General features: G+C 47.0%; 1 protein-coding gene across 4 annotated transcripts in view; it reads right to left on the reverse strand.

Moving 5' to 3' along the window:
* SRRM3 (serine/arginine repetitive matrix 3) overlaps nt 1–12,509 on the reverse strand; it is an 89,473-nt gene that overhangs the window by 28,990 nt on the left and 47,974 nt on the right. For all 4 annotated transcript variants that reach the window (XM_042442326.1, XM_042442327.1, XM_042442328.1 and 1 more), the window contains 3 exons: nt 11,085–11,381; nt 4,849–4,950; nt 1,322–1,456 (listed from right to left, as the gene is read on the reverse strand). In XM_042442326.1, coding sequence (XP_042298260.1) covers nt 1,322–1,456; nt 4,849–4,950; nt 11,085–11,308 — 461 coding nt within the window. In that variant the 5' untranslated portion in view covers nt 11,309–11,381. The remainder of the gene's footprint in view (nt 1–1,321; nt 1,457–4,848; nt 4,951–11,084; nt 11,382–12,509) is intronic.

Genomic DNA, 12,509 nt, shown 5'->3' on the forward strand with positions numbered 1-12,509 from the left:
TGGAAGTCACCAGCTGCCATTAGTACCTCTGCACCTGGGCTTGGGGCCACACTCCATGATGATCTCTCCTTTTAATCCTAGGAAGAAAGGCTATAGTATATTAGTCTTCTCTTTGCTACATTAGACTTGTATGTGGGAAGAAAGAGTTGTATTTCTGAAAGTCAGATGGCTCTTGAAGTTGCAAGAAGACCTTGTAAGGAGATTGGCTATGCCCACCTTTTGGAGAGGACTCTACCGCTGGAATAAGCAATACTTTCCCCAATCCTAGCATTTCTGTAATTGTCCCTAATTGTCCTTAATATGACATGACCCCCTCAAAAAAATAGTGTTTTGGGTTTTTATATTACAAAAGAAGGGCCAGGATTCACGACTGCAATTGCAAACATGTAACCGAGGGTTATGCATCCGTAACCGATTTGTATTCATGATCTTTACATATTTACGATCATGGCGAATGTGTAGGAAATATGTGGAGATTGTAAAAGAACCAGGGACCTTGGTTCCAATTGTCATACCGGAATTGCTACAGGGATCCTGGTTCGCATTGTCACACAAGAGCGCACTGGTGCGAGGGAGTGGGAATTGTGCGCTGCATCCTGATAGATGGAAGAACAGACCTATGTTGCTAGCAGTGGATGCTGCCTGGCATGGCAGGACTGGGAGGGGATCAGTCCAGGAGATACTACTTAGTTAAGTATACTTAACAATGTAGCTGATATAAAATCACAGGGTTTGCCTTAGTCAGAATACTCCAGGCTGAAGACCCCTGATTTCTCCTCCATTGCCTTTGCATCCCCCGCAGTAAAACTGGGGTGGCTGCCTTCCCACACAATCCCCATACGTCGCCCAGTGCCACAGCTGAGATAAAACATGGCACCCAGCCATGTTTGTTGACACTGGACACCCCATTCTGACCTCAGAGCAACTTGTGCCCAGTGGCAGTGCCATGCACTTGCAGGGATTGTGTGGGAAGCCAGCTGCCTGCCATTGCTGCAGAGAGAGCCGAAAACCAACAGCAAAAGGTAAGGTTTTTAAACTTGGAGTAAGGGGAGGAAAGGCCAAATCGGGTACAGCCCGATTCAGAGTTTTGGCCTTGCATCATACATGCAGGATGCAGTAAACATAGGGAGAATATGGAGTTACTAATTGGAGTTAATTATTTGGAGTTAATTAAGTAACTGTACACCCAACAGGCACCAATTCTCCCCATATTTTGGAAAGCAATAGGCGATGCCTTCCTTTTCAGCTCGGTTCTGGGGACAACAAAATGGTCTTGTAGGCTGCTACAACCTTGCCCTACGCACCTCTTGGACCGTCTCACCTGTATTCCCGGTGACTGCTGTCATCTTGGTAGCAGTCGCTTGTACAGTCGCACTGGAGCGGGCAGCCTTCCCGGTATTCTGCGTATTCAATCGCGTACCCTTCTCCGTCCACCATATGATGGTTTTCTATCACTCTGTCCAAGGAAAAAGAAGAAGAGAGGCATCGCTTATTTTCCGTGGCTTTCTCGGGAGCATGAAATGTTTGTTGTTGTCGTTGTGCGCCTCCACGTCATTTCCGACCTATGGCCGCCCTAAGGCTTGGCAGGTTTCTTGAGAGGGGGGTTTCGCATGAGCACTTTCTGGAGTTCATTGGCGAAAACGATCAAATATGTAAAGGAACAACAGCAACGGCAGAAGGCCTGTGTTTCTGTCCTTTGGGTTTTTCCCTCGCTCAGTTGTTCTAACGCTGTGGCTGGGAAAAAATGCCTATTTTGGGAGGAAAACAGACTTCCCCTGCTTTATCTGCTTTCCCCCAGGAAGAAATTAGAAGGGATGGGGAGGAGATATTTTAGCAGGAGGCAAAATATCCTTTGGCTGGCGACGGCCTGGGAGGCATTTAATCCCAGTTGCTCAGGGATCTTAACCCAATTACCCGCTGAGTGAATAATTGTCTGTTTTAAAGGAAAGGAACCCGGGGATGTTTTGGCTCAGCAAATACAAGAGAGACGTCAGGGCAGGATTGTTAGAGCGGGGAAAGAAAACATATCTGTATTTGAGTCTGTGGCTAAGGAGCCAGCATAGTGTAGTGGTTTGAGCATTGGAGAACTGGGTTCAAATCCTTGCTCAGCTATCTGAGGACCTTACAAAAGTCACTTTCTCTCAGCTTCAGGGCAAGGCAATGGTCAAAAACCCTCTCTGAACAAATCTTGCCAAGAAAACACTAAGACAGGTTCGCTTTGGGGTCTCCCAGTGGCTTGAGTATTGGACTGTGACTCTGGAGACCAGGGTTCGATTCCCAGCTCAGCCATAAAACCTATTGGGTGAGCTAGGGCAAGTCACACACTCTCAGCCTCAAGGGAAGGCAATGGCAAACCTCCTATGAAATAGGGTCGCCATAATTTGGGAATGACTTGAAGGCACACAACAAGAATAACAACAACTGTGGTTACAACTTGAGCACACCCTATCTGTTGAACTGTCATCTTCTCTGGAAATGTGCCTGGGGTTTTGTTGTTGTTACATTTATTTGCATAGCGCCACATGCTTAACAAAGCATTTTACAAAGGAGAGAAAAGAAACCCAAAATAGAAATCAAAGCCTAACTATGGTGCACAATCTAGAAATGGTGTTATGAATTGTGGTGACTTCAGTCAGATGTTCTGTCACTCTTTTTGGAATTGCTTGGTGGTGGCGAATGGTGATGATGATGATGGTGATATCGGTCTGGAAGATGCTCTAAGAGCCTTTTCCGGTGGCAAAGAGGACATGTGTGTAAGTTCAGTAAAGGGACAAATTTACTGCAATTTCCAGCAATTTCAAGGCGTAACCACTTGCCGTCCAAAATGGTCCGGCGAACAAATTAAAAGAGAACTCTGTTAGGAAAGCTGATGCAAGCATGTCGCACCGCCAATTTCATGGACGCGTGTCTCTAATTCACAGCTATCTCTCCAGGCTCCCAAAAAACCTCCATCTGGGGAGGCAAAATTAATTTTGACTGCAATGCCCATGCATTTCCATCTCTGTGCATGAAAACTAAGGGCTAGGTCAGAGATGAGTCTCTGTATAGTATGAGGTGGGTTCGCTGGGAAGTCTTCAAAGAAAGTCATGGGTCCTTTACATGTTTTGGACCACAGTGTTCACAATTATCTTGGCAAGAAAACACTTATCTTGGAAACTTTGCCAAACTTGGGGTGGATTCACCGCACCACTGACATGGGATGTCCAAAGATAAAGCATTTAACGGAGCATTTTGAGGCTGCCTCTTTCACAAACCAAGGACCCCTTGAAATGTTCAGTCAACCTTCTCTCTCCAGTATTGGTTCTTCTCTGCCTCAGATGTTTTTCCAAAGTCAGCGCTCAGAAAAAAGTTCCTTTTCGTGGAATGCAGATCCCAGAATCCACTAGCTGGCATGAGGATGGGGATGCAGCCTGGACTATTCAGAGCTCTCCCGAGAGTTACTCCTGAAAGAGGTCTTAAATATTCGATGACTCAGCCTGGTCTATTTCGGTCCTGACCGACCTGGTTTCTCTCTCCTTCTCTGCAGCCATATTGCCCTGGATGATGGATTATAACACGCAGTTTTCTCCGTTTGCTGGGCTGCCAAGCACTCCGAATCTAAATCACTGTCAGCCCGGGAAGCGGAGGAGCGTGAACAATGGAGGGGATCTCTCCTCTCAAGTGGGCAGAAAGCAGAGTTACAGCTTGCCTGGTGGGACCATGGCATCCGTCAGGAAGGTAACACATGGCACCAGGAACCCAAAAGAAAACGCAAACCGAGAGGCACCCTGCTGGTGTCAGTGCACCTCCTTTGCTTTTTAAAAGAAGCCAAAAAGGAGTCAGGGTCAGCAAGGCAGTGACTCCACGTTTGAAATATATATATCTATACATGGTGCTACAATGCTTCTGAGGTCCTCTCCTCCTACTTCTTCCAAGCAGAAGGAGACCTCCAGAGAGCACCTCTCCTGCTGGCCACCCATTGATGTGAATTCCCCTTTTATAGCAATGCAATGGGACCTTGGCCATAGCGAACTGATATAAATTCAACCTAGACAGTGAGTAAATCAAAACAGTTAGAGTTCCTGCACCTTGGATCAGAACAGAGACTGCAGACAAGAAGTCAGAAGGAGACTAGATATGGGAAGAGCAGCCATAAAGGAACCAGACAAGATCCTAAAGAGTAAAGATATATACAACTGAGTGCTAAAGTTAGACACGTCCAAGTCATTGTATTCCCCATTACCATGTGAAAACTGGACAGCGAAGCAAGCAGAGAAAAAGAAAAGAAATTCATCTGAGATGTGGTGAAGAGTGCTGAGGATATCATGGATGGCCAAAAAGACATAGAAATGAGTCCTCAAACAGATAAAGAGAGCACCTTTCTAGGTCCTCCAGCACAACTCTGTCATCAACATCTGCAACGATAGAATCACTTTGGAGGACCTACAAATGCCTAGGTAAGAGTTTAGGAATCTCTAGGTCCTCCAGCATGACTCTATGGTCAACGTCTAGAACGTCTAGATTAAGTATGTCTCTGAAGCGGAACATTTCAGACTGAAAGAGGTCCTCACCCTTGAGAGAGATAATCAATCGAAATCAATCGATCAATAGAGCCGGTGTGGTGTTATGGTTTGACTGTTGGACTACAAGGAGGCCAGGGTTCGATTTCCCGCTCTGGGTCACCTTGGGTGAGTTACGCAATTTCAGCCGCAGAAAACACAGTGCGTCCATGCTGGTCTTCACCTTTGGGTCGCCATAAGCTGGAAGCGACTTGAAGGCGCGCAACAATATACGCACAAACACACCATATGAAGGGATACAGTCAAATGGACCCGCACTCCGCTCGCAGGGCAACCGGTCTCTACTCACATGTGGCGTCCATGCTGGTCTTCACGGGTGAGCACACCCTCCTTCTCCATCAGCATTTGCCGGAAGGTCCCAACCTTCTGCCGGATCTCCTCTTCAGAATACCTGGAACGCGAGACAAAGGAGACAGGGAAAGAGAGAGAAAGATAATCAGGGTCGGTTTCTTTCCCATAGCTTTGCTCCACATACATGAGTCCATTTTGAAGTTCTCTGTGCTCCTCAGACTGAATGGTCAAAGATGGGCTTTAATGTAAAGGCTCATCTTTGGGTCACCATAAGTCAGAAATGACTTGAAGGCACACAACAACCACAACTGGGGAGTTTATCACACAGGGGGGAAATTGGAAGTTTAAACAGGGATTATCCCATAAACATTATGCAATTGCTATTAAAACGCGATTAAGATTTTCACACATCGTCCCGGAAATAACTAGGGAATAGCCAGGCAATAAACAGCAGCAAATCATTCACTTGCTGCCGTTTATTGCCTGGTTATTCCCAGGATAATGACGCTTTGATCTCTTTTCATCGCAACGTCGTGTGAAAACCTTTACCGCTATTGCGCCATTTGCCTGGGATATTCCCGGGAATAATGGCAGTTTAATGGCCACGTCGTACGAAAATCTTAATCGCGAATGCATGACTTTCATGCAATCATCCCCGTTTAAACTTCAAACCTTGTGATGGTCCAAAAAAGGTCCCTTTGTCCATAAGAACAGCTGAGAAAGATGGGAGAAGTTGTAAGCAGAGGAAAACCAAAGAAAACCGAATGGGAACCCGAAAGAAAAACTCCTCTCGGGGCGACGTATTTTATCCCTCAAATGTGCCCTTGTTGACAAATGGCCACTTTGGCTTCCCTTTGCGACGGACTGAAAAGCCCCGAACAAGTATTTATGGGACAATTTTGGCCAGGCTTTTGTGGCCTCCGCAGCCCATTAACGCTGAGTTATAGGGCCAGGTGTTGGAGTGGGTCTGGGTCAACACCTCCTTGATTTATATTTCTATCCCCTCCTCACATGTTTCTTTCCTTTTTGCTATAACTAAATAAACCCTCCAAGCAGACGTGTTGCTTTCATGCGCCGCCGACACCGACTGACCCCTGTAAAGGTCTGAAAGACCTGTATTACCTTAGGCAACTCTTTGAGATATGTAGTTTCACAAGGTCTTTAGCCTTCTCTGCCAAAGAGTGCCAGTGTCTCACCAAGCTACAAATCATAGGATACTGTAGGATGGAGCCACGGCTGTTAAGAGTGGCGTCAAGGTGCCTTACTACTACTACTACTACTACTACTAATAATAATAATAATAATTCTTATTATTATTTAAAGCCTAGGCTAAAACCTTGCCCTCTGCTCCAGAGCGCCCATTCCTTGTACATATGCGGAGGGGGATTAATTCTCGCTTGGCATTTCGGCTGTGCCTCATGATCCTGCAAAACGCTGAGTGCTTCTTCTGGTCTTCTGGCCCCTCGGGAGCATCCCGAGGTGCGCGCGGGTGCTCAAGTAATGAGGGCATCAATAATTCCTTTTCATCCGACTTCAAACGATGCGCAGCCACATGTTCGGAGCGGCACAGAGTTGACTCATTGTGGGAGAGCGCACGGCTTGAACATGTACACCACGGGGAGGGAAAGAGGCAGGGAATGATAAAACAACCAAACCCAGAGCTTGGGGAAGTTACTTTTTCGATCCCCGCACGACGATGGGAGTTGATGCTCCTAAAAAAGAGATACAGTATCCAAGCCAATGAAAAATTCCATTCTAATTGTATGTTGATTTCCAAAGATCTCCTTCTTTAGAGGTCTTTAAACAGAGGCTGGATGGAGGTGCTTTGATTGAGAGTTCCTGCATGGCAGAATGGGGTTGGATTGGATGGCCCTTGGCGTCTCTTCCAACTCTATGATCCTATGAACTTTGCTGCGGTGTCCAACCGTAGAAGCTAAAAGGTTGCCTTAGTCCCCCCTGGAGGCCTGTAGTGAACATGGGAGCATTTTCACCATTCTGGGAGCCATCCTGGGCCATTTTAGGCATAGGTCAACCAAAATCTACCCTCCTATAATATCTTTGCCATTGGACCTGAGTAGACATCGCCTGCATATGGAGGCATCATTCGTGAAGTCGAAGGCTTTCATGGACGGCGTCCATAGCTATTTGTGGGTTTTTCGGGCTCTGTGGCCATGTTCTAGAAGACATTTCGCCAGCATCCATGGCTAGCATCTTCAGAGGTGTCATTCGATCATCACAGTCAACAGTCTATGGCAGATTGATCCTGGAGGATTCTCTGATTCTTTCCCCTTCCTACTCAAGCTCTGGTGAAAAAGCAAAGTAAAACAAATTCCACAGTAGAGAAAAGCCTGTTAAGTTGCAGCGCATGGCGAGAAAATCTCGGCCTGCGCTTCCTCCTGTCTCTCTCTCTCTCCATGCCGTCTCTCTGAAGCGTCGCATGGGGAAGGCACCCGCAACATGAAAACAATCTGTGGCTTTGGAGATGCTTCAGGACGGTTGTCAGATAAAAGGGAGCTGGCGAAGCGCGGAAAGGAAGGGAAGGCAGGAAGGAACAGGCTTGTGAAAGCGTCGCCTTTTGAAATATACATCAACATTCCTCGGCTGTAAGGCAGAAGGAGAGAAAACTCTGACTACAGAAGGAGGAGATGCCTCGTGAGTCCCGGAAGAGCGAGGACGTTGGAAAGGCTTGATTTAAAGGCGCTGGGAAGACCTGGGTTCAAATTTTACCTTGACCACAAAGGAAGGCCTTATGGTCCGTTTCGGCTTCTTCCAGGTGCGCATCTAATGGTATCTCCAAAGCAAATGGGAATACCACTTATATTTCATGACATACTGTATATTATATGCTGAGATTCATTTTAGAACTAAACAATGATATTTATATAAACTCTATCTGGGCTTCGCACTGTCTTTCTGGCCTGTGTTACTTGAATCACTACAATTGCTCGCTTCTGTTACCCCTGTTCTTTATAATGTATAGGTTCAGTATATTTTAGATGCATAGGGACCTTGTTATCCACTGGGGTTTGGTTCCAGGAGCGTCCGTGGATAACAAAATCCGTGGATGCTCAAGTCCCATTAAATACAATGGCAGAGCAGAATAGTGTTCCTTATATAAAAGGGAAAATCAAGGTTTGCCATTTGGAATTTATACCTTTTTTGGGAATATTTTCTAGCCATGCATGCTTGAATCCGTGAATAAAAAATCCCTGGATAAGGAGGGTCAACTGTATATAACTAGATAACTATTTGCAAGATGTTTTGAAAGGGAAAACAAATCAGTCTCACATGGAACAGAGGAACTGATGGGGGGGGGGGAAGAAGATAGATATGTGCCGTAGCGCATTATGCATGCCGGACGTCATCAGACTGGGCATAGAAAACAGAGCAGATGGCCCCTTTTCTCATTAGCCTCAGTGGTTCTCCTTATTTATTTATTTCCAGATGGAGTTCTTGAGGAAGGAGATAAAAAAGGAGGCAACGCTGAATCATAAAGCATGCAAGAGAAGGAGCCGCTTTCTCCCTGGCGCTCTGTGGGGAGTAGCTATGCTCAGCACATCAATGCAGTGCATCACCAATTAAATCCACCACATCCTGCCCAGCGCCTGCTGTGGACTTGTCTGCTGGCCTCTTTTTCTTCCTGCTCTAAGGAAGCCTTGCGTTTTTTTTAAACGCAAGTGTGCAGTGTTTGTGCGCGCACCTGTGTGCGGAGAATCTAACCCCAGACCTCTGAATCCATCTGCGTGAAACAATGGAGTGAGCTAAAGACAATGGCGACCTCGCCACAGCATCGTGTAAATATCCAGCAGCGATGTTGCGAATACCAATGTAGCGCAACCTCTGTGGATCAGCGGTTAATACGCATGACTGAAAATCCCCCGGTGCAATTGCAATGCGGGAATGCACAATATATAGGGACAATGTGCAACCACACCCCATGTGCTGCAAAAACAATGGTCCCACATGTGTAGCTCTGCTTATGCTGGATATGACCACTACGCATTGTCCAAAAACCTTACCAAGGATCTTGCATTTTTTAAATCCTGTTTTATACCAGGCGCTCTTGATGCATGGGGGCATGCTGTATACTGTGCATGACAGATACCAATAATCTCCTATATTATGCTCAATATACAATGTGAAACTGCAATGGAGCACTGTAACACACAATGCACAATGTCCAGTTGCAACGTGCAAAGCACAGAGGAACGTGGAGTCTGCCCACCTTTGCTTCCACTGTTTCAGTAGAGCACTTCCATTGTGCAATGGTGACTTTTGGGTCCTGCCATCCACAGTGATGCATGGGTCTGTCCCTAAATGGATGCCTGTATGTGTGTGTTTGCATGCACACAAGCACGCAATCTGTGTGCAGGAGGTTGGCGCATCAAGGGACAAATGAGTCAGAGGGATTTCCACGCCGAAGATCCGGGCAGCAGAAGGCTGCTCAGCAGGTGGCAGAGAGCCGGAGGAGGGGGAAACATGATATAATCTCCTCCAAACCCATTCAGAGAAAGGGAATCAGCTGCTTGCAACTGGACTGTCTTCAAATCCTTCCCCTTTAGCAACTGTCCTCAGAGGCTCATCTCATGGGATTGCCTTCCCTTTTGTGGAAAAGGAGATCTGCGTTCCAGTCTACCCAGTTAAAGAAAGTGGCTTACTGGAAGGAGGCGGGAAGGAATTGCCTACCAGCCCACTGTCTCAATTTGGTAGGGACACTCTGTCATCCCAACTTTTTGGCTGCTTTTAACATGCCCTGGTTTGTTTTTATTTAATGCTCTTAGGTCATACAGAATATCCTGAAAGGCACATGCATCTTCTAGAACAAGGGTGAGCGCGCACCAGTTGCTGGAGGGTCATCTGTTGCTCATTGAACCCAGTGACTTTGGTGCCTCCCATGTCGGTGGGGAAATAGATCCATTCCAAGTTCTCACTAGCTTTAAAGGAGGTATCCTTGATTTAGGAATTGGGTGGAGACATTTAATGCCCGACTTGAAACATGGAGTGGAATCACGGCTCCACTACCATGGAAGTCGCCAGCCACCATGGCTTGAACCTCAGCAGATGGTGACAGCGCATCTTGTTGTGCCACATCAGAAGTGACCAGACGTGATCTTCTGGATTACAGGAACCAATGTTTGGGCACTTTTAATGGCCTTTCATGCTGTTTTGGAGCACTCACCCAAGCCTGTTTTTCCCTGGAGTGTGCAAGGGGAGCATATGGCAGTGTTGGAAGGAAAATAATACTGCATAGGACTTTTCACATGCTGCGTCCAAGTTGTGTAGGGATCCCTAAAAACTTCAGGTGGCCCACGGCACACGCAGGGTCCCCAAGGGCCACACTGGGGCCACATGCATCTGAAGATGCAGGCTCAAGTCTATGAAAGATCATGCTCCCAACTTCTTTCTCTCAGTTAGTCTCATAGGTGCTGCATGATCCCTTTACAGGCTGCCTTTCCAGACTAACATAGTTATGACTTTGAATTAGCCCTGAACATGTTCATCCCTTTGGAGATCTCTTTTAAAGCTAGAAAAACCTGGAGTGGATATGGAAGCCTCCATTGCTTCACAAGAATGCCTGCCCTTTCGACATTATATTTATGCTTGGTTGCAAGGCTTACTCCCATCTAGCTTCTGGTTACTTAGTTAGCCAGTCCAAAGGCGAAACAAATTAAGTGCCACGGCTCAATGCTATGGAATTCTGGGACTGGAAGTTTTGCGAGATGCAGTCGGCCCTCCATAGCCACGGATTCCTTATCGATGGATTCAACCATCCACGGTCTGAAACTATTTTAAAGCGTATATAAATTCCCATAGGCAACCCTTGAATTTGGCATTTTACATAAGGGGCACCATTTCCCAAAGCCATTGTATTTCATGGGATTTGAGCAGCCACAGATTTTGGTCCTGGAACCAAACCCCAGCAGACGCCATGGACTCACGTTGTTTAGTCTTCTCTTTAAGAGAGCTGTGGCGCTACTACAACCTCAAATTCCCATAGCATGGACCCATGATGTCAAAGTGTGTTACCTCCGCAGTGCAGATTCAGCCACTGTGTTTTAGTTCACGGTTTTAAAGGAGCTGGCCAAGCTGCTCAACAATAGTCCTCAATGTGTTCAGCACCCCAGAAAGTTCCTTTATTCTAGTCAAAACCTGGGATAGATCCACCATCCCTGTGACATGGAAGTTAGCAGCCAACACCGAGACATGTCTCATGTCCCAAAGTAAGCAACTCACCCTTGTTCCTCCATCATCTCTTGCAGCTCCATGCATTTCAGCTCCACCCGCCTTTTGCGCTCGTGGTCCAGGATCTCCCGGTGGGCCTTCTTCACCAGGCCAGACTCCACCAGTCTCACCTCTTCCTCCGGTTTGTGCCAAGTGCCCGAGGCACTGGGTTGGGAGAAGCCATTGGCAGCCTCCTGAGGAGAAGGCATCTTGGCGCCGTTGTTGCAGGCAGACATGCAGGCTGGGAGATGTGGGGAAGCAACGGGGAATGCGCCAGGGTCCGTCCCTTTGCGTGGCCCTTGTCAGAGACTGGAACAGAGAAGAGAAAAAGCACACACATATTTATTTCTATACCCTTTACTTTGTTGTTGTTGTGTGACTTTGTTTCCCAACTTATGTTAACCCTAAGGTGAAGCTATCATGGGGTTTTCTTGCCAAGGTTCATCCAAAGGAGGTTGGCCATTGCCATTTTCTGAGTCTGAGAGAGTCTGACTTGCCCAAGATCACTCAGTGGGTTTCAGAGCTGAGCAGGGAATCGAACCCAGGTCTCCAGACCTGTTTGGTCTGAAATAAAACCTGAAGTGGATTCACTGCCCCACTGATGTGGGAAGCGTCCAACGGCAACTATATTCTTGTCTGTGCTCTTCAAATCCTAACAGTCCCACCTAGGTTAGTTAGTACTGAAGAATGATGGGAGCTGTAGTCCAACAAAAACAGCTGGGTGATGCCCACTGCTTCTCCCTGCCCCTCTCCCTTTTTTCCCTGGCACATTTTGATAAGAATACAGGATGCTAATATTAAATTTGTGCAATCCTGTGACCAGTCGTCAATCAGAGGCATCCATCCTGACAGCGACGGCATGTCACCTGTCACACCTTGTTGCATGTCAATTGATCCCTGTCACATCCGATCAAGGCCTGAGCGCAAGGATGTGCCAGGTGTCGGCAAGTGCCAACTCCGGCCCAAGGTTGCAAACACTTTGGAGCGGAGATACCCAACATTGAAATGGTGGAGGATCTCTATCACAAAGCGGGAATGAAGGGCAGGATGGAGGGAAGGTGAAACGCTGAGCAAACAATCGAATAAACAAATGTGCCACCCACCGCAGGGAGCGACGACTTTGATCGCAGCCGCAAAGCAAGTAAGAGAGGGAGAAAACAAAATAAAACAGCAATTAGGTTGGAAAAGGAGGGACCCAAACAATGCATAGCAACAGCTCACAGAATTAGTATATGGAGGCCATCATCCGGACTATTTTTAAACAGGATTGTTCTTTCCCGGCCACCCAGGTGCTTCAGGGCTGTATTTCTGAGGAAGGAACTGGCAAAACCATCCCCCCCAGTCATTCTTGCCTAAGAAAACCTACAACATTCACGGAGTCGCCACAAACCAACAGGCGATTTGAAGGCAAACGGAGAGAACAGCCAGCCTAAAGAC

Source organism: Sceloporus undulatus, chromosome 11 (assembly GCF_019175285.1).
Source record: "Sceloporus undulatus isolate JIND9_A2432 ecotype Alabama chromosome 11, SceUnd_v1.1, whole genome shotgun sequence".
Taxonomy (NCBI): Eukaryota; Metazoa; Chordata; class Lepidosauria; order Squamata; family Phrynosomatidae; genus Sceloporus; species Sceloporus undulatus.